This window comes from Ptiloglossa arizonensis, chromosome 3 (assembly GCF_051014685.1).
Source record: "Ptiloglossa arizonensis isolate GNS036 chromosome 3, iyPtiAriz1_principal, whole genome shotgun sequence".
Classification (NCBI taxonomy): domain Eukaryota; kingdom Metazoa; phylum Arthropoda; class Insecta; order Hymenoptera; family Colletidae; genus Ptiloglossa; species Ptiloglossa arizonensis.
Genome location: NC_135050.1, coordinates 30,850,764 through 30,877,878, shown reverse-complemented (window position 1 = coordinate 30,877,878; position 27,115 = coordinate 30,850,764). Strand labels below are relative to the sequence as shown.

Sequence of the window (27,115 nt, the reverse complement as noted above, 5' to 3'; positions counted from 1 at the left end):
TTGTTTCATCCTTCTCCCCCGCCCCTCCCCTCTCTTCCTCCCTCCACCCCCCCCCCTCTCTCTCTTTCTCCGATCAAGACGTCCATACCGAATTCGTCGCTGTCGTCGTCGCCGTTGCAACTTTCGTCTTTCGTCTTTCGCCCCTTCCGATATATTCTTACGCGTCCGACACACGTTACCGATTCGTCCCGACACGAAGAAGCAGCAGCTTCGACGCGCGCAATTTCGAATCGAAACGTCATCGCCGGTGCGTCGAACGCGAGGCAGTTTCTTCGCTCGCAGTCGTTCCATCGCCGTCTTCTATCGTCGCGCGAACACTTCCCGGCGCGTATCCTCCTCGACGCTTGGAATTCTTGTAGCGCGCGCGCACGTGCACGCACACGCGTGTTTCTCTCTCCGCTCGTTTCTCGAGGAGAGTGTGGAGTGATGCTGGTTTGCTGGTATCTTTTTCCATTTTTTTTTGACTTTTTTCACATTTTTTCAATCGTTTTGTTATGTTGTTGCCGTTGCTGCTGACGTTGCTCTTGTTGCTTCGGTGTATAACGGGTGTTGGTGTTACATATTAAAAGGAGTGGTTTCGTCGTAGTGGTACCATTGACTCTCGGTTAAGCGGTGCTTTCTGTGGTGGTGTTTTGGACCGGCTGGCTCTCCTGCAAGACACACGAATTTCGTCAAACGTACGATTTCTTTTTCGCGCCCTTCGAACCGAATCCCGACACGTGCATCGAACGGAAAAATAACGCGCGATTGCGACGGACGTGTTCGCGGTCGCGCCTAAATACGCGATAGAATATGTACACATAGGTGTGGATGTACACGCAAGCAAGATGGATACGAGTCGCGCGACAAGAAACAAGAAACAAGAAACAAGAAACAAGAAACAAGAAACAAGAAACAAGAAACAAGAAACAAGAAACAAGAAACAAGAAACAAGAAACAAGAAACAAGAAACAAGAAACAAGAAACAAGAAACAAGAAACAAGAAACAAGAAACAAGAAACAAGAAACAAGAAACAAGAAACAAGAAACAAGAAACAAGAAACAAGAAACAAGAAACAAGAAACAAGAAACAAGAAACAAGAAACAAGAAACAAGAAACAAGAAACAAGAAACAAGAAACAAGAAACAAGAAACAAGAAACAGGAAACAAGAAACAGGAGAAAAGTAAAGGACAGAGAGCGGTGTGAAAAGTAGCGCGTACCAACAAAGTGTAAACGGGAACGGACGCGAAGAGCATGCCGTAAGGTCGAAAGGAACTTTCGAGAGGAAGAGATTCGAGTACGCATCGAGAGGACTGGGGGAACGAAGAAAAATAAAGCCACGTTACCTGTGGAGCAGGGGCAGCGGCAGGTGCATCCTTATCATTAGGTGCATCCGACTTCTGCTCCGACTGAAAAGAGCAGAAAAAGATACGTGCAATAGTGTGTGCCAAGCGCTACGCCAGTTTACGAACGCTCGTCGATGGACCGAACGCTCGGTTTTTCGAAGGTTGCGGTCGAGACGTAAGAGAAAGCGTGAAAACGATGCGCGCGGTCCATCGATGAGAGGACAAGTACGTATTTACAAAGGTCCCGTGTACGAAGAAAAGCCAAGAATTCGGATTACGGGTAGGGAGAACGACGATCGTTGTTGTCCGTTTCGTAACGCGTTCTTCTTTCGGTGGCCGCTTCGTCGATACTCGTGAGGATCGACGGAGCAGCGTGGCAGAATCGGTTACGTTACCTCGACGAGTTTACCGGATACGGGATCGGGAACGATCTTGGGTAGCGGGAGTCGCGAACGAGGAGAAACGGGAACGGAGGTACCGGGTTTGGCGGTCGCGTATCGACGATCGGTCCTGTTGATCGCTCGCTGGCTACCGGTCGGTCGCGGCTGCCTGACCACTCGCCTCTTGTATCGCGGTCGAGTCGGTCTTTCGAGGCCGTCGACCGCGGACGCGGCACCGGCTTCTTCGTCGTCGGTCACCTAAGTCGAAAAAATTGACGAGCGATCCGTTTCGAGATGCGATGGGATTCGAGCAGAGAACGGGACCGGTGGATGGGAACGGGCCGGGAGATGTACGAAAATCCTATTTACGGTCACCGCGAACGAGACGGACCGATGGTTCGATGGATGGATGAATCGGTGGATCTATGTACCCTCTACCCTCCACCAGGGAGGAGCTATTTCGGACTCGACTGGAGACGAGAGAAGCTACCATGCGGAAGAATGGTCGCGAGATCGGAAAGGCGCCGGCCGAACTTTCGACGATGAAACGGTGAAACGGTGAAACGGTGAAACGACGAAGAAAAGGATAAATCGATAATTCGTTGGCTCGGTCTCGCGATCCCCGGTCTGTTTCTCGCTAGACGATCGAGGAAATTTCGGGTAAAGGAAACGTAGGCGCTACGGACCGTTGGTTGTCCGTCCTGACTGCGAGGACGACGGGGTGGTCCGGCGCCTCTTCCTCCGCGGAAATTGCGCCGGAAGAAACGGCGAGAAGGTCCTCCGCGTCCGCGAGCACCGCCACCGCGCTGAACGCCCTCGGTGGCGGTTCCCTCGCCCGGTTGCTCGGCTCCTTGTTCGGCTCCTTGCTCGCCGGAGTTGTCGCCGTGCTGTTGCGCCGACGGCCCGGATCGACGCGATCCACGGTAATAGCCATCGTACTGTCGTCGAACTCTGTAACGCCGCTGCTGACCGCCACCCTCTCCGATGTTTGCGTCCTCCACGGTCTTACCCTCGCCTGTGAACAAGACTTTTCCTCGGTAAATTCCGCTATCGACGGTAGATTCGCGCGAACGAATCACCGGACCGTTTCTCCCCTTCGACTCCCGCGAAACGCGAATCTACCACCGTTCGAGTCGAAGCGAGTCGAAGCGAGTCGAAGCGAGTCGAAGCGAGTCGAAGCGAGTCGAAGCGAGTCGAAGCGAGTCGAAGCGAGTCGAAGCGGGCCGAAGCGCGCGTCCGGCGACCTAGCGCCCTCCCCGACGTTTTACCAACCGGCTTCGTAACCCTCCTGTCCTTCTCGAGGTCTGCGTTGAGGTCGACCGTTCCCGCGTCTTTGACTGATGTACCAATGAACTCCGCGGTATCCGCGTCGCTTGTCGGCAGCGTAAGGCGAACCCTTTACCGCCTCCCCGCAAGGACCGGTAACGTTGGCCGCTTCGTGACCCTTCTCGCCTATCACCACGTCGAATTCGACCACTTCTCCGTCACCGACGCTACGAACGGCCTTCCTTGGGTTGTTCTTCGCGATTGCCGACTACGAGTGCATCGATTACGACCGATCAATCGCCTACTCAAACTTCCCTCCGAGCAACGATCCTTACTACCGAATTACAAATGTACTCACTTGGTGGACGAACACATCCTCCTTGGTGTCGTTTCTGAAACAAACCGAACGAATCGTGGCCAATATTACGCTGGTTATCCTTATCGTCCTTATCGACGCGCGACGATCACCGATCGCGAATCCGTCTCGTCGTCGAGATACTGGACAAAGATCGTCCCATTCTTCGATACTCTCCTCGCGGTTCGGATGGACGTGGATCGTGGATGGCTTTGATCGCGATCGGGTTTTTATTCGAGATATCGATCCGATCGTTTCCTCGCCGTGTGGAAACGTACGAATCTACGTATCTTCCGAATCGTCAAAGTTCGAAAACCTCGCGAAAAGAGAAACGTCGCGTATCGTCGCGTAGGCTTTCACTCTCGCGAACCCCGAGGCCGCGCGCGCGCGCGCGCGCGCGCGCTCGCTTCGCGATCTAGCAAATTTATGGATACGCGGATGCAATTGCTAGCCACGAAGCTGCGGAGCGACCACGGAGTCGAAAGGTCGTCGAACCCTAGCCGTCTGCCGCAGGAAGAGAGAAATGTTCGTGCGCTTGGCGGCAACCTCCCCACCCCCCTCTTTCGGCGCACGCACACCACTCCGTATCGTACCCTCCCCTCTACTCGAACTCTTCTTTTCTTTTCTTTTCTTTTCTTTTCTTTTCTTTTCTTTTCCTTTTCTTCTCGGTTGCGCGCTATTTTCTAGCGAGCGGGTAGATTCGCCAACAACGCTCCGAAACGCGGCCGTCGAAACCGAATCAAAAGTCGAGTATTTCGCGCGATACCGGCTCTTCTGGTTCTACTATGCGTACGGCTTCTTCTCGTCTCGTTTACTTTCAGCGATCTTTATGGTTTCCACCGATGACGCGATCGTTCCGAGTACGTTTCGACGAGCAATTCTCAACGTTTTAACGGGTTTACCGAACGGTACCGTTCTCCTCGTTTCCTCGATTCGATTCGAGGAAGCGGACAAGGCTCGAAACGGTACGGTGAAAACATTCTCGATCAGCAATTTTGCGAAAAGCTCTCGGACGCGCCTCCCTTTTCGCGTCGATTGCCAAATAATCCGTCGTTTTTTTTTAAACGTCGAAACGGACAATTTTTTGGTGGAAATTTTTCGTTTCTTCCGGTGCGCGGCTGTACCTTTTCGCTTTCGAAAACGGACCGATCGTTTTCGCAAAATGTCGTAGACTCTTGTACCGGTAACGGTACCTCGAATAGTTTTCTTTCGTCAAATTTCGAGAAAAGACGCACCGTGTTACGCGCGGCTAGACTTCGTTACCCACTTTACGCATCGACTGCGAACGATTCCTACTTTCCTGGACGGAGCTCTCGCGCCGTCGGTCGAACGTAGACGCCTCGAAACTTTAAGTTCCGTCGAATCTCCTTGGTTTCGCGAACTCGGTGAAACGCGACGAATCGCCTCGCCTCGAAAACGAACGCTTTGGCGAGTAGCCAAATGCATAGATCGAGAGACGGCTAGAAATAGCCAAGGATCGAGAAACGAGCAACTTGTACGCGCGTGCCGAACGAACCTGCCATGTATTTAGCCAACGATGGAACCTTGCCGCCGAACCTGCCCCGACAAAATTAACGCCAATTACCGCCCTTTACCCGTTTCCCCCCGAAATCCTTTTCCCGCGGTATAAAAACTTTAACGACCAAAAACCATGGGAAACCATCGTCGCGACCTCGTTTGCGAAATAACTTTTCTCGCCAAATAAATAAACGGAACGGTAAACGGTAAACGGTAAACGGTAAACGGTAAACGGTAAACGGTAAACGGTAAACGGGAAACGTCAACGGCAAACGTATCGAACGAATAAAAAGAAATGATCAAATACTTGGCGGTGAGTTAGCGAGTGCTCGCGTTGTTGTATTTCACGTTGTCGAAGAATCGAAAAATGATTTTCACGAGGATTTCAAGATACGAATTCCGTAACGGCTACTACTACGTCGAAACGACGCGGAACGTTCAACGTTGAAAAAAGGATCGCATTGTCCGTGATTGTTTCGCGCCGATTCCCACCGATAGGCGACACACGCTGTTTCCAGTAGCGATCTACCGTAACGTCGCTTTCACTGCTGCCCACGAACTCGTACATCCAAGTCCGTCGTGGAGAGTTCTTTCGATCGAGTAAAACTTGACGCGCCGCGTTAACGAAACGGAGAGAAAAGATGCATAACGGAGTAACCGTGGAAAACTGTTCTTACTAACCTGTTGATGAATCCGTATCCACTCTTTACGTTGAACCACTTCACAGTCCCGGTCACTTTGATAGCTGAAACCCAACAAAAGCGAAACAAGCCCAATTAGATATTTACCGCGTAACGCAACGTTGAGATCGCGACGCGATCGAGTCTCTCGCTCGTTCTCGCTCGTTCTCCCTCGCGCGCTCGACCGAGTAACGACACTTTTCAAAATTCTACCACCTGTCGAGATCGTCCCTGGTAAAGTTGAGCACCGATCGACGAACAAAATTCACGCGAGACAACGCCAACGAAATCGGCTTTCTTCTCCACGAACGAACGGCACACTGCGTCGAGAATATTTCGCAAAGTATATATACCGAATGAACGATACGGCTTCGAAAACGAACGATCGGGATCGCGCGTGTTTACATTTTCCTGGTACGCGAAAGGGCGTTCACAGGGTAAACGATACCCTCGAATTGTAAAGATCGCGTTCGTTAACGGTTTCTCGATTTCTACTTATCCAGAACGGTTCACGAGGTTGCTAATTCCTTTCGACGTTCGGCTACAAATTCAACGTAAACGTGCACGGTTTAAGGAAGAAACTTTAACGCTCGATCCGATTCGTTTTTCGTCGTTTGCGATAACCGTTTCAAATTTTTCGCCAACGTACGACTCTTAACCGCCAACGGTGACTCTTATCGAGATTCGGACACGGTGCTGTTCAAAAAATTGTTGCCGATTTTGATTGTTCGTAATAACGAATTTCGATTTATTTCTTTACGATATTATACCGCGTTCGTGAGAGTTTACGGTAACATCGATTTTATTTATCGCGCACACTTTTCTCGATGTCGGAAAAGATCGATCGGGCCTATTCCCAATGATTTCTTCCAAGGAATTTACCGAAAAAAAGTATCCTACACGTTCTCGATGGAATTTAACTCCGGTGATTCTAACGACGGATGCAATACTTTACTTTCATCGGCGGAAAATAAATCGTTCCACCAAGTTTCTTCTTTAGGAACGTATCGTTTTGCAAAAGTTGATCGTTTATTGCGATTCGTCTCGTTTCTATACCATTTCTCACTCGCCACTCCTATCGTTATTATATCCATCTGCTTTCAACACCCAACGTATCGCATCTGCGTGGACTTTCTTTCCTGTCTTTTCAATCATTTTCGAACTTAACTTCGATCGGGGGAACACTTCGATCACGGTACACTTTTATTTTTCTCGAAATGATAAGTTTCTTTCGGTCCTCGAGTTTTCGTGGCGACCTTTCCGAGCAATTCGTTCGATCGGATCCTCCTCGTTCCACTCTTACTTCCTTTTAAAAGATCATCAATTTCTCCACACGTTTTCCCGTTTTCTCGATGAAAAATTATTAACCGTCCTAGATTCGAAATTTCTAACCGATCGTAACGACTTTCGAACAATAATTAATATTGACATAAATTCGCACAAGTGTGTTCTTCGTACCGCTTGACATTATGTTTGTAAACAAACGCCTAAGATGTATCGTTGCCCGTAAGAAATGCCTAAATAAGTTACGTGTCCGAATATTCTTGCAATGTTAAATTTCAACGATATAATTCAGTTTATCGTTCGATATTGAGAAAACTATGCGCAACAAATTAATCAAATTTATCGTACTACAAACTACAACGAACGTTCTATTATATTATTAAAAAATTTATCCAAATTTGCTATTACGAACAATCGAAGTCGGCAACAATTTCTCGATCAGCATAATGCTGGCAACGAATAAGCTACCGTGAGTTTCCGGTTCGCTTCGAAAACGAATCCTACGAACGGTGCAACGTTGAAAATAATCGAATCCCGAAACTTACGTAACAAGATTGCTGGCTACAAGAAACGAGCTACGATGGAAAATGTTTGAAGAACATCCGCAAAAATTTGGGGAAGATACAACCGCAACGGTGGTGGTTCGTCGTTATTTTCGTTTCGTTTCGTTTCGCGTTAGCAGCGCGCTCGAATCAAGGCAGAATAAAATATAAACCGATAACAATGCGTTCCGGTTCGGAAAAGTGAATGTGCGTCTCGACGAGTCTTTCGAATCGTCTGGAAAATTGAGCGGCTTTCGGTACGAGGAGCGCTCGCGTAGCGCTCACCGCATCACCGAAATCGAGGGAGGAATGGACGGAGCTAGTAGAGGCTGACGTTGTAAAGGGATTTCGTCGACTTGTGTTCGTAAAATTGACCGTGAGCAGCTAGCCAAACGGTCGGCACAGCACGACACGACACGACACGACACGACACGACACGACACGACACCGTACGATACGGTACGGTACGATACGGTACGGTACGGCACGGCACGGCTGAACACGCCACGCCACGCCACGCCATGCCACGCCACGCCACGCCACGCCACGCCACACCACGCCACACCACACCACACCACACCACACCACACCACACCACACCACACCACACCACACCACATCATACTGTACCGTACCGTACCGTACCGTACCGTACCGTACCGTATCGTACCGTACCGTACCGTACCGTACCGTATCGTATCGTATCGTATCGTATCGTATCGTATCGTATCGTACCGTACCGTACCGCACCGCACCGCACCGCACCGCACCGCACCGCACCGCACCGCACCGCACCGCACCGCACCGCACCGCACCGCACCGCACCACACCACACCACACCACACCACACCACACACCACACCACACCACACCACACCACACCACACCACACCACACCACACCACACCACACTACACACGCCACGCTACGCTACGCCTTGCCTCGCCTCGTCTCGTCTCGTCTCGTCTCGCCTCACCTCGCCTCGCCGCGCCTTGCCACGCCACGCCACGCTACGCCACACACGTCGTACACGCCGGCCACATGCCACATGGCTCAACGTCTGCTGCTCGTAGACGCCATTATTGTACACGAACGATCCCACAGACACGACCCCATCGCTCTATCTTTCTGCTCAATTTTTTCGCAACCGAGACACGCGCGTGTACAATATCTGCGATAAATACACGATTCACTCACCGATGACCAGCTTCTGCTGGACAGCCTTTGGTTGTTCGGGCTGTTTTTCCGGGTCAGCCATGGTGGTGGTGTTAAGGTGTTAAGACACGCCGCTGCCGAACCTAGATGTTCCCGTCTTTCTGGTCGTGGTGTTGGTTCCCTTCTAATGTTCCCAACATGGCTGCGCCTCCAGGCGACCGTGCAAACATCCTTCCCGTCTAACGAGCTCTCCGATAGGTCGATCCGTAAACTAGCTCGTCCATACGACCAATCCCGCGCAGAGTTTCACGGAACACGCGTGACGTAACTCGCGCGTTACTTCCTCGCTCGCTCGTCGTCGTTGCTCGCTCGCGCGCGCAGTCGTCCTTAGAAATATGTACTGGCGCCTATTAGATATCTCGATCTAGCGACGAAATAAGAATCGACTTTTCTATCCCGATTTGCATCTCTTGAATATTTTCTCGCCTATTTTCGTTTCTAGTTTCGACTCGAAATACGCTGGGAAAATTTGATTCCATCGTTGAAGCGATAACGTTGTTCGGTTCGTTTTCCGCGGTTTACCGACCGCGTTATCCAAGCTGCGGTTGAAACGACGCTATATTGTAAATATTCATCCAAGTACTTACTTATGTAGTACGTCCGTCTCGTCGCGTCACGTCGCGTCACGTCTCGTCACGTCTCGTCGCATCTCGTTCGGTTTCGATGAGCAAACTGTCACGTTTATCGGCCGCGATAAAACGAATCGACGCCTCCGCGTTAACCATACCGTTTACTAACGTACAATACGGTTTACGCTGGCAACGAACGTTGCGCTCGCGCTCAATGTTACTCTTCATTTCAAACGGAACGAACGAAATCTCGACAAATGTTAGAAACGCGGATCTTTTATTTCTTTATCGTATGCTCCATAATGTTGTCGCATTTTTATTGTAAAATTGAATCCGATTCGAACGGTTAGCCGCGAGGACAAACGCGATCCTTTCGATCGATTTCGTCGACATCTTGACGTTGGAATGTCGACGGTACGTAATAACTTCCACATCGATGGAAAAACGATATCGACTCAAGTACGAGAAACAATGTACCCATGTAACTTCCAGCAAATTTGCCTCTCGTCGGAAACCAAGCTCGATAATCGGCCGTTTTATTTTTTCCAACGGAAAATTAATTAGTACGGAAAATTCGTAACACGAAACGAAGAAACTCGTTCGATCGAAACCCCAAGGAAAAAGGGCGGGAAGAAATACTACAATTATAAAATGGAACTCGAAGAGTGTCGGCGTTCGTATTTCTGGTGTTTTTTTAAACTTTACAATATCTCGGACATACACCTGCCTCGTTGTAACGTAGAAAAAAATAATTGTGTATCTTTACAATGTGCTCTGACAAACCGCACGCTTTCGTCAATTTACTTGTATCGCGTTGTTTTAACTTCAACGTTTCCCTCGTATACCTCGAAATCCTCGGAATCCTTGGAATCGTTTTAATTAGAAACCTACCGATGTAACGTTGCCCCTTCTACTCCCTTTCTCGAGGAAATTGGTGTCATCTTGTATAGAAGAAACGAAACGAATAGTCAACGATTCGCTTGCAAGTACACACACGCACAATACGTGTTTCCGTAAGCATAAACCGAACGTGACCATTCTTTGAATTCGAAACAACTGCGACACGGGAAAATAAGAAGCTAAAGTTTTCTTCGTGTAGATTTCGATTAAAAACGACACGCGCTGTTCGAATTGATCGGACGTAATAGCTGATCGAGCCACCTTTGTCAACTATCAATATTCTTGTCGAAACGCTGAGAATCGGCCAAGACTTGGTTTCATTGAGGTTTGCTTTGCATTTCCGATAAATCCGATCGAACGGCCGACGAAAATTTACGAACAGAAACTTATCACGTACGTACAAACGCTACTCGATCACCGAACATTCCGATGAACAGAAATTATTTAACTCGACGATTACGTTTACGTCTTGTTATAGAACAAAATCAACCAACAAAAATAAACTTTACTCTCGATTTTCAGCGATTCGATGGACGAACGTTAAAAGACGAACGATAAAACGGCTTCGCGGTGGTTTTGTGTGGCTATTTCTTCTTGTTTTCCTTTCTTTTTTACATTTTTCCTTTCTTCGTTGTTATAATTTAACTAAAGCAGATTTAAGAAACAGTAATAGATAAAAATCTGCCTTAATACTTTTGTATATACAAGATGGATACATTTAACAATGGAGAAAATTGTATTTTAAAACTTTAACCAGTCCTTGGTTGGGTAGATGCATCGGTTTCAAACTAAAATACTCGACGCGCCGTTTTTCTCTTATCTGTAAAATTCCTTGGTATGAAAATCGATGCGGACGCTCGCCGATCATTGATTACGACGTTACCACGAAATCGAATGCCGAGCGGATGTGGTGTTCGGATGAAGAACGTTCTACGAGCGGAAGCTGGCGAAATTTACATTCTCCATCATCTCGGTTTTCTCGTTCGATGGTTTCGAGTTCTCGGCGCGGTAGAGCCGCTTCCGATGCTGAACATGCCAGGTGTCGATGCGTTAAATGTCGGTGGCGCGTTTGTTGTTCCGAAGTTGATGGATGGTGTCGTCGATGAAGCCGAGAAACTGAAACCTGTAGCTAGTTTCGGGAAAGCAAAATTAGTAACATTGCGCGCAATGGTGTTGGAAAATGATGCAGGCCATGCGTAAATGGGTAAAGGAGGAAGTGACTAAAAATTGTAACCTGGTTTCGAAGTTGTTGCGGTGAACTGGAAAGGTGCAGATACAGGAGCAACGACGTTGTTGTTGCCGGCAAAGGAGAAATTGGTGATATTTTGCTGCGATGGTTTTTGGTTTGCTCCGAAGGTGAATATACCGGTAGTAGTGTTGTTCGTGGTATTCGCATTACCGGTACCAAACGCAGACGTAGAGCACGCGTTAGGCGCGCCAAAGGCTGACGAAGCTTGAGCACCGAACGGCGAAGACTTGTTACCGGCGAATGCGACGCTTGTCGCGTTTTGTTCACCAAAGGTATTTGATGCGGGAGAATTGAAACTTCCGCTGGTGGAAGCCCCGAAAACAGGGGCCATCGAAGACTCGGTATCGAACACGGAAGTCCTCGCTCCAAACGCCTGCGTAGCGGGGCTCTGCGGTGCCGAAGGAGCCGCGCTGCTTTGAGTTCCAAACGCGGTTACTGCGGAGCTCTGTGCACCGAAATTGGCCACGGTTGCCGCGTTACTGGAAGCGCTCGTCGAACCGAAAGCGGTTCTGGTCGTATTGCTCGAAACGACCGTGGTACCGACCGTGGTGCCGAACGTGGTGGGAGTCGTTGTAGCCTGAGATCCGAACAAAGGTGCGGCGTTGCTCCCAAACACTCCCGGGGTGCTTTTGAAATTCGTAACTGGAGATTTTGTTTGTCCAAAAATATTATTCGTCGCGCCAAAAGCGGGCGTCGAGGTCGTTGAATTTACGTTCGAGAACAAATTGTTACTCGTTCCAGTTACACCCGACACGACTGATGTGTTCACGCTGGAGGCAAAAATTGGCATAGAAGTCGTGCTTGTTATTCCCGAAGAAGATCCACTGGTAATATTCGAAAAAGCTGTCGTTGAACTGGTAGAGGTCGATTCTGTGGCAATTGCGTTACCGGTGGAACCGAAGATAGCCGTAGTTGTGGTTTTCGGAGCGGTAAAAGAACCAGAACCAATTGTACTCAAAGTCGAAGCAGTACTGCCGAAAACTGGCTGACTCTTTGTCGTTCCGAAAATCGACGCGTTGCCGAATGTCCAAGTAGGGTTTGCGTTAATCTGCCGAGTGCTCCCATCCGACGAAGTACCAAACGGCAAAGGCGAATTGTTATTGTTATTGTTGTTGTTGTTGTTGTTGTTGTTGTTGCTGGTGCTGGTGCTGGTGCTGGTGCTGCCGCTGTTGTTGTTGTTGTTGTTGTTGTTGTTGTTGTTGTTGTTGTTATTGCTCCCGGTACCAAATACGGTTGTATTGGATGCTCCGGTTAACAAATTAGACGCGGTGGATACCGTTGTACCATTGAAGGAAAATCCAGATTTGCTGTTGGACGTGGACAAAGTAGGAGCGCCAAAAGTGAATGCCGAAGACGTTCCAAAGGTGACCGAAGCCGTAGTTTTTGCGTTCGAGTTGAACGCATCGGTGGTTACGATATTCGGTGCGGGATTTGTTTGCTGAGATATACAATTGGGACTTGTCGTAACGGTACTAATCACGGGAGCTCGTTGCGAACTCGTTAAACTTCCAAAGGTATTGATACTTTGGGAAGCATTTCCTGTTGACCCAGTGAACAAGAATGTTTCGGATTTCAACGTCTGCGCGTTGCTACCTTTATTTCCAAAGGCAAACAACGAAGTCGATGCAGTGGTAGTGATTGTTGCTGCCGAGGGTCCGTTCGGAACGGTACTTGCGATACTTTTAAAGGACATTGTGGTTGTATCGACGGTGGTAGTTCCGGTGCTTTGTTCTTTGCTTTTCGCATCGGTCGTTACGGTCGACAATGGTGCGTTTGGAGGCGTAGAAACGAACGTTACGCTACTGCTACCGGGCGTAAAATTCGAACTCGATGAAACATTTTCAGCCACTTTTGAACCGTGTAACGTGTTACCTCGGTTCGTTTCATTTTTCGTATGTATTGCGCCAGAAGTGACAGGAATGGACAGAGGTTTCGACGTACTACCGCTAACGTTTCCAAACAGACTCGTCGGACTAGTCGCAGATGCGGCGGGCGCGGAAACTTTGTTACTCGGTGAAACGACACCAAACGTAAACGTTCCAGGCGATGAAGTATGCGACACCGTAAGTAGAGTAGATTTTCCAAAGTTGTTGTTTGTCGCAATTGCGTTTGAGCTTGTTACGTTTGTACTTGAATCAGGTGGAACGGACACACCTCTGGATATTGCTGGAAATGTCATTATTCCAGACGTAGTGGTCGCCAAATCCGATTTAAATGTTGAAAAGTTATCGGTTTTTGTTTCGGAGTCGATAGTAGCAAGAACGGTCGAATTCGACAACGTTTCTTTAACCGGTAAACTAAAGGCAACGTGTTTCGAAGATTTTGAATGAGATTCACTCGTGCCAGGACTAAGTGCTACGGCTGATGTGGAAATTGGTGCGGTGTTAACGTTTGTCGTAGTCGTTGAAGAATTGAGAGTCGCGCAAGTTACAGGGCACGAGATGGATTTAACCGCGTTTATTTCTTCCGCTTGAATCACGACGTCTGGATTAATTTTGCTGGATGCTGAAAACACGAACAAATCGTTACTAATTAAAAATCGTTTTATATTTGCAACTCGTGACGATGACATCGATAACACTTACCTTTGCCAGATATAGCGTCGAACATGCTCTGCAGTCTTGCCTTCATGCTCGTTTGTCTCATATCCGCTATATCTTCCATCTTGATTTCTTCTACGTCATCCGTAGTGAATTTTGCTCTTATGTTACCTTGCTCTTCGACCAACATTCTTAATTTTTCGTTTCTTTCCGGCTCCGCTCTCATAAATAATTTGTTTGTTAATTTCACCGATTCCATGGACGCAACGGACTCCGTGGATTGATTCTTTCCATTATACGTGTTCGTGTGCTTCGCATTAACGTCTTTGTTTTGCGAGTTAATGTCTAGGCTTCTCGCACCTGATTTCAGAATTCCCTTTAACGGTAAATGCTCTTGTATTTTGTCAGGAGAGTTGCACACATCCGAGTTCTTCTTTTCCATTATCTCGTGATTGCGATATTTTGCATTTACATTTTGAATTTCTGGTAATGTTTGCGCGCTACTACTCTGTACGCACTCCAAAGATTTAAAATGCTTTTCAAAATCTGGTGTTCCGCTCCGCGAAAGATCTCCTACGATACAAAAAACATGTGAAAAAGCATAGTTCAGACGATACAATGTTCAAAGTAATGTAATAATAATCGATGAATTCGCACAGTACGTACCAGCTTTCCTTTTAACGCCGGATGCAACGTGTTTGCTAGAGCTAAACGAGTTTAAGATATCGTAACAAGACGGTGTTTTAGTCCGTTTCGTGGGTCTAACAGTTTTATTTTGCGGCGAGATGTCTTCTTCCGATTTTGAGGAATCATCCCTGCTTCTCTTCTGTTTCGTTTCATCCTGTTTCTCAAATTCGTTTGTAGTAATACCACCTGTACGTTGCTTTTTTGCTAATTCGGAAGTAACGTCTTCTCTGGATGCGTGTCGCTTTAACGATATATCTCTTAAAGTCTGAGCAACGCTAAGAGAAGAACAGTTATTATCTATGCTGCATAAATCTGACAAAATTTTCTGCTTTCTCGATGGAGAATATCGAATGGCATCTGGAGGAGCGACTCTGACGGTCATTGGTGTCCTTGTTTTCACAATTTTTGCATTTATCAATGGAACCGGACTGGCTTGAAGATTAACTTTTGGAAACTGCCCTATGCGATATTGAGACTGATGAGTTAACTTGTTATTGGCTTCTGCTGCGTATTTTGTTAATCGAGTTGTGAGTCCCGGAGAAGTTACGTCGTTGTACACTCTGTAATGAAATTACGAATGCACGCGGTCGATTGAGAATTATAATGCTTACTGTGAACCAGATTTGTCAATGCTTAAAAATTACTCTTACCTCGGATCTATATTATATCTAGTCGATGACGATAAAGGTCCAGAAACTGCTCTAGCAGCTACTACGGAGCTGGCTTTTGGGTGTACTTTTGGACTGATACTAGTACCCCATGGAGATCGTTCTGAAGGAAAATACATAGTATTTTCACCTCGTGACAGAGAATCGTTCTGCGAATAAATAGAAGACGCTCTCTTCGGCAGACTTTCATCCGACGGTATCGATTCGTCCACCTTGTCTTCAAATTCGTCTTTATTTCGTGGAAACATTGGCGTAGAAGAATGTTTGCCAAAGGGCCTGCGATTGTACGACGAATAGTCAGAATTGTGATGGAACTTATTCTCGGATCTGATTTCGTTGGTATCAGGATTCTGTGAAGTTCTTAGAATCGGACTAAGTTGTGAGATTGAACCAAATTTTGACGAGTTTCTCCTTGTTGGGTAAGGATCACTGCTAAGCTGGTAATGCGTTCCACGATATCTTTCCATCCTGGCCTTGGTTAGGTACAGTTTCCGAAAACGACAATTCCCAGTCTCCCAAAGAGTACGAGTGTACCGACAAACGTGGTCAACGATACTCTCGAAGCTTGCACGAACTTCAAGAGAGATGCGTTTGCAATAATCGAATAGAAGGAACGCGTGCGGCGAGAATAAGCTGTCGCTGGTAATTAAAGAATAGCACGCATAAATAGTCAGAAACAGCGAAATCGTAAGAAGAAGAATCGGTCCCCAAACGTTGTAAAGGAACACACACCCACTTAACACACTTACAAACGCGACAACACCCCGATTTCCTAAATCCCACATATTATTTCAAACAAATAACCTCTCCATGTTTGAAAAGAGCACACTCACCGAATCACCGGAACCTTGCTGCATTTAGATCAACGACATTATCGACGTAGTAACTACTACGTAGTACTAAGTATTGTCTTTTGAATTATAACCGTCTACTCGGAATTCGTTTCAAACTATTTTCATAAATATTCTACATTTTTTCGTCAATTAAAAGATAACGAATAAATTACTGCAAAAATTTCTGCAGGACTCACAGGGCTCCTATTCTTTTGCTGCGCGAAACAGCATTGAATGGTAGCCGCACGTTTCGCCGCTACAAATTATGTAGATCGTCTACTTACAGCGCCATCCTTCGCCTTGCATGCTTAACATTTTTCTACTCAACGGTTATTGCTGTTTGAAATTTATTTATCCGTTAATCCAATGAAACTTCTGTTCCTGCTAATTTATGATAAGAACGAGTATATTCGTTACTTAATTAATTAAATAACAACATTTCGTTATTAAATACAAAAAGAAATAAAATTTCGAATAATCGTTGAGTCGTATCTTTATTCTTGTTTTTAAAACATACGTACATGTATGAACTTGTATACATGCATCGTATAGTAAACCAACCACTTATATCAACCACCGTGAAAATATTACCGCACTACTTATCGAGAAAAGTACAAACTTCTGCGAAAATTTCATTACTATTCTCAAATACTTTGTGATTAAATAATCACAATGAATTCAAATTTCATCAAATGGGAATTAAGTTTCTAAAAATTATCTAACCCGTTGTTTCGTTTATCATTGCACGTTATACGAATTTGATGGTGCCTTAAAGTGGAAACAAATGTATTTCGAGCATTCGTGCATACATACGCAACATACGTTTCGTTGTTCATAGGAGGTGTAAGCGAGAGACACCGGTCCAGAGTCCATTCGTTTCGGTTTTCACGCTGTTAGTGCACGTGAAAATTCCTCGTAGTAACGTGGAAAAGGGGAAAAAGATACGCGTTCTATCGGCCAGTTATATCCTTTTTCAGACAAAATTAAACTATGTCGTGGCTTTTTGGATATCGTCACGCACAACCGCAAGATTTTTCGCAGTTTTTGCAACTGCCGGCGTCGGGTAATGTTGCCGATGATGGAGGTGGCTCCCGTACACCGACTCAAATGGAAGCCTACCGATTTGATTCGAGTGCGCTGGAGAGAGCGGCGGCAGCTGCCAAGGAGCTCGAAAAATCTCGTATGATCGTTTATTTTTATTCAATTTTTCTGTTCCAATGAATTGTTGCGCGATGTTACGTAACCAGAAACCGTTTTTATGGTTAAGAGCCTCGTGGTCCATTACTGACACGATGTACCGTACTTCAATAATGTTTGTTATAATGCAATAATCCATTGTTGTTACGCAGTTTTGAAAAATGATTTTCATGAATGAAAATAATCACGAAGCGGATAACTGAAAATGTTATCGAAATCTCACAAGCGTTTACAAGATGCGTATATTAGTACTTCTATCGTGATTCGTGATTCGTTAAACGTTCTCCGCGTTCTGCTTGTATCGATAGTAAAACGAATGAATTGCTTTCCTACGGACACGTAAAATCATTTTCTCGTTTAGTACCTCCTTTAGTACTTATGACTAAGATTTTCCATTCTTTTTTAGAAGAACAATTCTTACAAACTTTTTATTTTCTTAGGACATGCCAAAGAGGCGTTGGAACTTTCCAAACTGCAAGAAGGAACCAAACAGGTTGAAATGCAAACAAAATTGAAAGAATATGAAGCCAGTATCGAGCGAATGAAAGGAGAACAAATACGTATAGAAGGGGAAGAGAAGAGGAAAACTATGCAAGAAGAAACACAGCAACACAAATTAAAAGCTCAGTATCAGGATCAGCTCGCAAGAAAGCGATACGACGATCAGTTGATACAACAACAGAGAATGAACAATGAGAATTTAAAGAGACAAGAAGAATCAGTTGCAAAACAGGAAGCAATGAGGAAAGCTACGATAGAACACGAAATGGATTTGAGACATAAGAATGAAATGAGAAAGTTGGAGGCAGAGCTGAAAGCCAAAGCAAAACTTGACAGAGAAAATCAGGATTTAAATTTAGAACAAATCAGATTGAAGGCAGCTGAGAAAAGGATCACAGTTTTGGAGTCTATAAAGTAAGTGAAAGCAATCGTTGATTCTATTAAAAGATATTAAATGTATTAAAATACGAAATGTTTCAGAACCGCGAGTTCCGTATTAGGTTCTGGTGTAACAGCTTTACTGCAAGACTGGGATAAAATTGTTGCCCTCGCTGGTGGCTTATCTTTATTAGCTTTTGGTGTGTATTCCGCAAAAGGTACAACGGGTATAGCAGTGCGGTATATCGAATCGCACTTGGGAAAGCCATCTTTGGTTAGAGAAACTTCCAGATTTACGATACTCGATACGATACGGCATCCTGTCCAAGCGGTCAAAAGATTGAAAAGCAAACAGACAGACGCTTTATCTGGCGTTGTTTTAGCACCAAAACTCGAAGAAAGATTACGCGATATTGCGATAGCTACGAAAAACACGAAACAAAATCGTGGAACGTATAGAAATATATTGATGCATGGTCCACCGGGAACTGGTAAGACTATGTTCGCTAGAAAACTGGCGCAACACTCGGGTATGGATTATGCGATCGTAACTGGTGGAGATTTGGCACCGTTGGGTCGAGACGGTGTCACTGCCATTCACAAAGTCTTCGATTGGGCATTAACGTCCCGGAAAGGTCTTCTACTTTTCATCGACGAAGCGGACGCATTCTTAAGAAAGCGATCGAGTGAACACATTTCGGAGGATCTGAGAGCTATGTTAAACGCGTTTCTGTATAGAACGGGTGAACAGAGTAACAAGTTCATGTTGGTACTTGCCTCGAATACTCCGGAACAATTCGATTGGGCCGTGAACGATAGATTAGATGAAATGCTAGAGTTTCGTCCACCAGGGCGAGAGGAACGCGAACGTTTAGTTCGTCTTTACTTCGATAAATTTGTTCTTCAACCGGCAATTGAGGGAAATAAAAGATTGAAGATCGCGCAATTTGATTATAGCGCACTTTGTAGTAAAATAGCTGAAATGACGGAGGGAATGTCCGGAAGAGAATTAGCGAAATTGGGCGTCGCGTGGCAAACGGCTGCGTACGCTTCCGAAGACGGAGTGCTAACGGAATCAATGGTTATAAATAGGTGTATCGAAGCCACCAAACAACATAAGCAAAAGGTGCTTAATGCAACATTTAATTGTAATCATTTATAAAACGATTCACGTTAAAACGTTTTATAAATAAAATTACGTTCGTTTCGCAGGTTCAATGGCAAAGCGAACAAGAGAAGCAAGAATCAAAGTCAATTTATGCCATGGAGAAAGAAGCTGTTCAACCAACAAAGTTGAAATCTGTAGTTGAATCAGGATCGGAGACTTCAGTTGCAACGGCTTAATTAAAAAATAAAATCGCGTGGATATGTGTATAATATTATAGTTGATTAAAAAATGAATTAGTATTAAGTGGAGACGAAAAAGGTACAAAAGACATTGTTAAGAAGACGAATTTAATGTACAGCTCTCGTTTTCTGAACAAAGCGTGCGCGTATAAATGTTGTAAAGTAACAGTGCATTCGTTAGAAATGTGAATTCCTAGCTTGATTAAACTTTAAATTAAATTTACAAGTTTGTACGAGGCTTCGATCAGGGACTCGATTCAAATGAAAAGTGAGACAAAGACATGAATAGCTTGTAAAGAATTAGGTTTCAAATACGAGCTTCGATGTATTGCTCTTCTGTTTAACTTGACATCCTATTGATAAGTTTTAACACGGAAAGTAATCTCGCATACCAAAAATTCTATCTCTGTATGCTACCAATATCGTGTTTCAGCGATTTACAAGATACACATAGTAATGGTAAAATACTCAAGGACGATGAGTAACAAATTGTAAATCGGTAATAAAATATCCGAGTATCAGAGAAATGAATTGTGATTTTCAACTGGTATCTTATGTTTAAAATCCCATAGGCGTGTATGATATCCTGATTCTAAAATTTGGAATATCGAAGAAATCAATCCTATAAATATATTTCAAAGACTTTTTGTTATATTTTCAAAAGGTTTAATAAACGTGTAATTTTTGTTAATATTATTTGTTAAACAATTTAAATTAATTATCTACTTTGGTAGAGAGTAAACCAATGAATAATTATCAAGACGTTACTTAATTAATAGTGCTTCAATTTTTATTTTCTACGCAAAATGTAAAGTAGAATCATCTTACATCTTCTCAAAGGGAAAATCACAGACAATAGAATACAAATTCAATTTAAACTGTAAGGTTTTATAGAAACGCAATACATATATCTTATAATATATTTACAGAACGGAAAATAATCTATCGGTCAAATATTTTCACTCAGCGGATGATTCGTGTATGTATAAAGTATTCAGTGGAACTAGATATAGAATATTGTTAAAATCTGATCACTTGAAACAATTGCGGTCAAGTGGATATTTAACTGTATTTACTGAATTATAGGATAAAATCGTACGAAGAATTTTCGTGTAGATCGGATGATTATATTCGAGCAAAAGTGTTGGTGGTCTCCTAATACTTGTTAATAACATGTATTGCTATTTAATTATTTGAAAATACTTTTTATTCTCCCCATACAATTACTTATACATAAGCAAAATCTAAAGGCCTTTCGCTAAAAAAGAAAGACAGAATAATGTTGTATGAAAAGCACATTGATTTAGTTTTATTTCAACAGTACTGTAAAATCAGTCTCTTGTATTATAAGACACTTTGTGAAACGGCACAATATTACGTACATTTCAGTTTCCCTTTGGTTATCACTTAGTCTTTGCCATTATTTCTACGTAAAAACATTACCGTAATTATATTAATCTCTAACGCGAAGCCCCCAGATACTCGTCCTTCGGACACCGACCGTCGGTCTCGCAACGGAACTATATAGGAACTTGTTAAGTTGAGTTTCGCCACAGGTAACTTGTAAAGTTTTTAATATTGGTTCCGACATTAAACCAAAGATGTCCAAAAACAATAAAGATGGCATGTATGCTAATGTTAAGTATGTCGACGGAGGTATACCGTAGCAACGACTCAACGACAAATGTTCTATTTTCGATAAATCTAATAAGTTACGGACAGTGTTCATGGTAAGCATGTTACAATCGCTCAAATCTAATTCTACCATATCTGGACAACTTTTCACTAAATCCTTGACATCTGAAATAAATAAATGAGATTATTGAAAATGATAAACTGCAGAGTAACCGATGTAAATTGTTGAACACTATTATCCTTACTGTCGTCTGACATTGTTTTTCTGCATCCGGCTATGTTTAAACGTGTAACAGACGGAGGTAAAGATTTACAAAGTAACGTCATGGACTCGGCATCTAAACCGCACCAGGCCATATTAACAGCATTCAAACTGGAAGCATTAATGAATCGCTATAAATTACCGAATTTATCAATACTGTGCTAATAAATTACATTTCTTACTTCTTAAGTTTCATTAAATCCTTGATACATTCGACATCCATACCCTCGCACATTGTTAAATTTAATACTTCTAGATCGATATTATCACTGATGGCTTTGCAACCCAATCTGTTTATTGTACATTTTTCTAACGATAACTTTTTTAGGTATTTACACTTAGACAATAACATAGCCAATCCATCCGGAGAAATCACTGCCATCGATAGATCTAAATATTGTAATTTACTAACGTAACCGTCGATAAAAACCTCACTGTTTTCAAGAAACACCGAATCCGCAATTTCCGTTTGAGCGAGTCGAAGTATTTGAACGCCTCGTGGTAATATATGACCCAATGTACCTTCGTTTAATACCTTATTGCCTAAATCCAATCTACTCCACAAGGCTTCGTCTCGCGCTATTTGGCACCATCGTTTACAAACCAACATAGAACGCACCTAAAAAAAGTAACGATCATAATATTATGTAGCACAACTTATAAATCTCAATTACGAGCTACTTCTTTTATATAGATTTTTATTTAACCGAATTTAATCTTACCAAACATTTCTTGGGAAGCCATTTTAAAATCATTAAAATCATTTCGTCCGATAACTTGTTAAACTTATCCTCACCAATGATCGAAGGTTTTCTTTTCCTTCTATAGAGGTAGAATTGTTCGAGACTATTTCTTTCGGAGGAAACATTTAAACCGTCTTTACAAAAACTTTCTTTCGTATCGATAAAATTATCTATTTCCATTCTAGAAGAGTAGCCGGATTCATTTCCCACGGTCGAATAAGCTGCTGGTTCGTCTAATTCGTACGAGTCCTGTTCGGGTCTGTGCGCGTTTTAAAATTGTATAAAAATATAGATACAAGATGTAACAAATTATAAGTACAACGAACATTAAGAATTGCGCACCTATCCGTAAGAACGGTATCGAAGTTAGAACCTCTATAAATATTTTGTTGACTTTCAAAAGTGTTAACAACTGTTTCACGTTGCCTACTGGTATCGGAACCAGTCGGCGAAATAGGACCTCCTTGGGATTGAGATTTTCTCGCACCTTCATGGGACGCTTCATCTTCTAACATGCTAACGCCCATATCTTCCAAAATTTCTGGTTCAACGAGACTCGTGTCGCCGGAACGTGACCATTTTTCATTGGTTTTAGATGCACTGTTCAGAGTGCTATTCAAATTGTTATTGCAGTTGTCGTCCAAACGTAGCCGTTTACTGTAAAATACATGTACAAAGTCGAAACAAATTATCGTACATTTTCTTATAAATCTGCTAATCGATTTGCACAGTATCAAAGACAACCTGTTCCACCAGGGCGAGTAAGGAGATTCTTCCGACATAGTAATTCCGAAGCTTGTTGGTAAATACGTAAAGTTTATCTTGCAAAAATGTAAAATTGTATACGTAGGCAAGTTGGATGCGGGCAACTCGAATTAAACGGTCGAATCGGAAACGCTCCTACGTGTACACATTAAAGGTCATTATTGACGCATAGTCGATAGAGTTTATAGTTCTGGGTACGTAATACAGAGGACATATGTGTGTAATTTGTGAACCGAATTTCAAATTTTAAAAAGAAACGTTTAAAAGTTTCGAATAAACTTAAAATATATTAGGTGCGTTAAGGCTCTTGTACGTAGCTCTATGAAAATTAAAAGCGATTAATATTTTTTCGACGTTAACGCGATAATCTTTTTTTTAAAAATTGTAAAATTCGTGCAATGTATACATATAAGAGCAATATACATATTTATATTGCATCGGTGATGAATTGGTAAAATAAATGTTTACTTGGAAGAATTTATATAATTCGGTTGCTCGTTATAAAGATTAACGAAACGAGGAAATCGATTTAAAGTAACCGTAGTACGTTATTTAACTCTTCCAATTAATTCGACGTTATATTTTGTAGAAGAAAAGAAAGATCGTTATTTTTCGAGCGACGGAACAACTTTTTGGAGAACTTAAATACAAAGACGAGAACTTTGATAAACTGTTATTTAATTTCACTGGTAAATTTATCATCGGAAAATATGATGTTTTCTCAATCTGTAAGTACCGTCGATAAAAACTAACGAAAAGAAGTTATTTTCCGTATCGTTAAATAGTAATTGATGACACAACACTAGCAGAGGTTCTTAACCTTACCTGTGCGCGCAAAAATATGCACCTGCATCACCTCGAGCAACAGGTAAGAGAGTGTTGTGCGACGATTACAAAAATTTGAAAGTTTCTTTCAAACAAGAGGGACATTCGATAAGCAGACTTACCTCTCAGGTGGCGAGAATTCTTCGGAATTATCCAGGGAATCCTCGCCGAGCCTCGTGCGCTCCACCACGCCGGAATTCATTTTTGGCGGAATCCGTCACGATGCCTTGTTTTCAATCCCCACTGGTCGTACGATTGAGAAACAAACGCTAGTGGCGGGTTCCAATTGCTCGGACCGCTCGCTAGGATTCGAGGTATTCCCATAGCTTTGCTTTTGATTGGTTGGCCGTTGAAGGATTTCGAGATGGCGGGAAACCGGAGGATCGATCGCATAGCGGTAAACGCCGGCACCTGAATTCGATCGGCGCTGCTGTACTTTCCGATTTTCCGCGTTAGCTTGGCTGGAAAAGAATAGGTGTATATGGTATTTCGTAAACGGGAAATCTGAAATCGAAACGAAACATCGTAAATTTCTTTTATTTTCTATCTTTATTAGAGGTTTCTCGTTTTCTACATATTATGATTTCGAGTTGGTATTCTCCCATTAATCGCGTATTCGCGACACCACCGATGAAACACTTTAGTGTTTAAAACCTCCGAGCCGTCGATCTTCCGCGTATATCTTCATTTGAAAATTGATCAAATCTGAGGTCCTTTTGCGAAAGTTAAATCGAGACTCTTTCGGTTGTATACCGTATTCGTGCCACCAACCGTATCTACGAAAGAATAAACAGGCGTTTCGCGCACATTAACGCTACGGTATGGATAGAGGCATGCGTTTCTACGTACACGTATAGGGTAAAAATAAAAAGAGAGGAAAGAGAGACCGGACGGAGGCATGGTTGCGTGGATCGTTTATGAAAATGTTGGTTTCCACGAGAACGTAAGAAATGCTACAAGTTGATCGAGATTACGTGCGACTGGTCAGTAGAGGCCAATGACAATCATCCTTGGGAGTCTTTTTCTCTTGGTTCTTAATTTCTTCGAGCATGTCGGTTGCATTCGAATCGGTCGCGTCCTCGTATTCCCTGGAGTAAAATTTTGGCGTGATCGCGTCACCTGCGACGCGATCGAGATTCCTTTTAGTGCTTTCTCTTTGGAATTGATTCACGGCGAATATAGGTAAACTAGTTTTGAAATTAAATAGGCGCGTGTGCAGTTAGTAACGATGGAAATTGCGTAAAAGGTGTGCGTACCGTCGATTTTGGAATCGCGAACGTTCGATTTCCCGGGTAGTCGATCCTTGGAAAAGCAAAGCTTGAACGGTGGTTTTTCCGGTATTCTCTTGGTCGTTGGTGAGTTTGAATCGCGAGAACTCGTTCGGTCCATAGGGTGTTCAGCTTGGACGCTCCAGGATGCGTTGTCGCGACGAACCGCGATCGAATGTATCGTTTCGCATACGTACACTCGCGCCTTACGGATCAACGATAACGCGTGTCAACGGGTGGAAATATTCTCCAAGAGGGGGTGGTATATTTGATCGATACTTTCCGACCGTACCAAAAATAAATACATATACGAGGGAGATTTGTCTCGTCTCGTCTCGTCTCGTCTCGTCTCGTCTCGTCTCGTCTCGTCGCGTGACGCTCACCTTCGCCCCGTCTTCCTTCCAATGCTATCGTCTGTCGTCATTTCGGACGAAAAACGAATCGACAGGGAGGCATTCTTAATTAGCGAGCTGGTCGAAATAGAAGTTTATCGTCGACGAATCTCGTTCGAAATTTTTTCGGCTCTTCGATCGACTCTCTCTTATCAAAGCCGTTGGGAATTTGTCTCGAGAAGCATAATCGCTGTAGAGTAGCGCGGCGCCTGGTACTTATGGTCGACAAGTTGAACGGTCGTCCGGACGAAATTTTCTCATAAACGGAGCGTTCGAAGGGAAGCAAGGACAACTGGATACGAGAACGTAATCGTAAGGCAAAAAGAAACGATCGAACTAACAGCACGCGCGTTGAAATCTCGGGAGACGGAACGATCTTTTACTTTCGAAGCAGGATTTGCGTATACGGGTCGAGTTTTCCCGAGAGCGCGTACTACGAGAGCGACAATGCGCACTTAAAACCGTAGGCAATCGGAGGATACAGCGCTCGTACAACATTTCTTGCATCGAATTTCTTCAATTAAATGCTATTTTATTAGGAAGCTTACAAAGTTTTCGTAAGACTTTCTGATTTTTACACGGAAAAAAATGCCATTTGCGACTCTCGAATGAATTGTAGTTGGAAAAATGTTCCTCCGTGGCTCCTTCGTTTTGAATCGCAGCCAGAACAGACACGTATATTCGACGAATGCTGTGTCTATTCGCAACGATCGGTAAACCATACATATAAAGGTCAACGCTACGCCACGCATTTCACTTCCGTAACATGTAATGTGCACGCATCCTTCTCTTTCCGTCATTCCGTTTTTACAGTTCGCTCGTTCCGTGTACAAAAGAGAATTTTACAATTTCCCGTCGTATATTTAGGGATACGTATCGTTCTCGGTGATGATCGACAATTCATAATTTCATCCGTTGTAGGAGATAAATTATCCGAAAAAATTATAACGATCGCACATTTTCAGTGACAAAACGATAAAGAGGAAAAAACATTGGGTTCGGTTTAAAAAACGAGACGCTTTTCCTTTATTCATTTTTGTATCTTTTTCTCATATAAAAAAAAAGTAACGAAAATGCCGTTTTCCCGGTATGCGAGCAACTCTCTCTCTCTCTCTCTCTCTCTCTCTCTCTCTCTCTCTCTCTCTCTCTCTCTCTCTCTCTCTCTCTCTCGATTTTGAACACTTGGTCGCAACACACGTATTCTCGTTGACATTTTGTACTCGTGATCGAATCGTTACCGTTTTCCATTCGATTCGAGGACGGAGACACGAAGGGACGCGTCGTACCCAAAACAAAATATTACGGTCAATGATGCGCAATTCACACGTAATTGAAAAATGTATTCGCTTACACGCGCGCGCGCGCGCGCACCCGTGCAGTGACACCGTTGCGATATGCCGTCGCTTTCGGTTTCGTTTGATTTCTATTTATAATGATATTAATATTAATATTATTATTAATATTAATACTAATGATAATAATAATAATGATGATGATGATGATGATGATGATGATGATGATGATGATGATGAGGAGGAGGATGGGGATAGGGATGGGGATGGGGATGGGAATGAGAATAATGACGTTGATGATGATGATGACGATGAAGAGGAGGTGGATGAGGATGAGGACGATGAAGATGAAAATGAAGGTAATAATAATAATAATAGTAATAATAATAATAAAAATAAAAATAATAATGATGATGCTGATGCTGATAATAATAATGGTAGTAATAATAAGTTTAGGGAATTATCGGCGGACGCGTATCGAAAGGTGATCGAGTTTT

General features: G+C 43.7%; 5 protein-coding genes across 7 annotated transcripts; 1 reads left to right on the top strand and 4 right to left on the bottom strand.

The window, feature by feature from the left end:
- Positions 1–433: 433 nt before the first annotated feature.
- On the bottom strand, positions 434–8,799 carry Yps (Y-box binding protein ypsilon schachtel). 2 transcript variants are annotated; one of them, XM_076306233.1, is made up of 7 exons: positions 8,550–8,799; positions 5,528–5,591; positions 3,332–3,365; positions 2,980–3,241; positions 2,394–2,722; positions 1,328–1,390; positions 434–650 (listed from the first exon to the last, which is right to left on the bottom strand). In XM_076306233.1, the coding sequence occupies exons 1-7, from the start codon at positions 8,608–8,610 to the stop codon at positions 606–608; spliced, it is 858 nt and encodes a 285-aa protein (XP_076162348.1). In that variant the 5' UTR covers positions 8,611–8,799; the 3' UTR covers positions 434–605. The 2 variants fall into 2 exon arrangements, with proteins under 2 accessions (XP_076162348.1, XP_076162349.1); XM_076306234.1 differs by lacking the exon at positions 1,328–1,390 and having other exon boundaries at positions 8,550–8,797.
- A 1,005-nt stretch (positions 8,800–9,804) lies between these two features.
- On the bottom strand, positions 9,805–16,267 carry LOC143144105 (uncharacterized). Of its 2 annotated transcripts, XM_076306157.1 has the most exons (6): positions 16,014–16,267; positions 15,163–15,819; positions 14,492–15,072; positions 13,871–14,398; positions 11,271–13,790; positions 9,805–11,165 (listed from the first exon to the last, which is right to left on the bottom strand). In XM_076306157.1, the coding sequence occupies exons 2-6, from the start codon at positions 15,645–15,647 to the stop codon at positions 11,002–11,004; spliced, it is 4,278 nt and encodes a 1,425-aa protein (XP_076162272.1). In that variant the 5' UTR covers positions 15,648–15,819; positions 16,014–16,267; the 3' UTR covers positions 9,805–11,001. The 2 variants fall into 2 exon arrangements, with proteins under 2 accessions (XP_076162272.1, XP_076162271.1); XM_076306156.1 differs by lacking the exon at positions 16,014–16,267 and having other exon boundaries at positions 15,163–16,007.
- A 604-nt stretch (positions 16,268–16,871) lies between these two features.
- On the top strand, positions 16,872–20,625 carry Bor (ATPase family AAA domain containing bor). The gene is made up of 4 exons (XM_076306184.1): positions 16,872–17,193; positions 17,651–18,125; positions 18,192–19,215; positions 19,302–20,625. Exons 1-4 carry the CDS (start codon positions 17,004–17,006, stop codon positions 19,431–19,433), a joined length of 1,821 nt encoding a protein of 606 aa, XP_076162299.1. The 5' UTR covers positions 16,872–17,003; the 3' UTR covers positions 19,434–20,625.
- Positions 20,288–24,177, bottom strand: Skp2 (S-phase kinase-associated protein 2). The gene is given in 7 exon segments (XM_076306185.1): positions 20,288–21,236; positions 21,317–21,444; positions 21,516–21,952; positions 22,056–22,335; positions 22,419–22,733; positions 23,789–23,882; positions 23,885–24,177. Coding segments are annotated over 7 exon segments (1,776 nt in total). The 5' UTR covers positions 24,060–24,177; the 3' UTR covers positions 20,288–20,889.
- Positions 24,178–24,192: 15 nt separating this feature from the next.
- LOC143144151 (uncharacterized) lies at positions 24,193–25,690 on the bottom strand. The gene is made up of 3 exons (XM_076306253.1): positions 24,923–25,690; positions 24,641–24,785; positions 24,193–24,442 (listed from the first exon to the last, which is right to left on the bottom strand). The coding sequence occupies exons 1-3, from the start codon at positions 25,053–25,055 to the stop codon at positions 24,307–24,309; spliced, it is 414 nt and encodes a 137-aa protein (XP_076162368.1). The 5' UTR covers positions 25,056–25,690; the 3' UTR covers positions 24,193–24,306.
- Between the last annotated feature and the right edge of the window lie 1,425 nt (positions 25,691–27,115).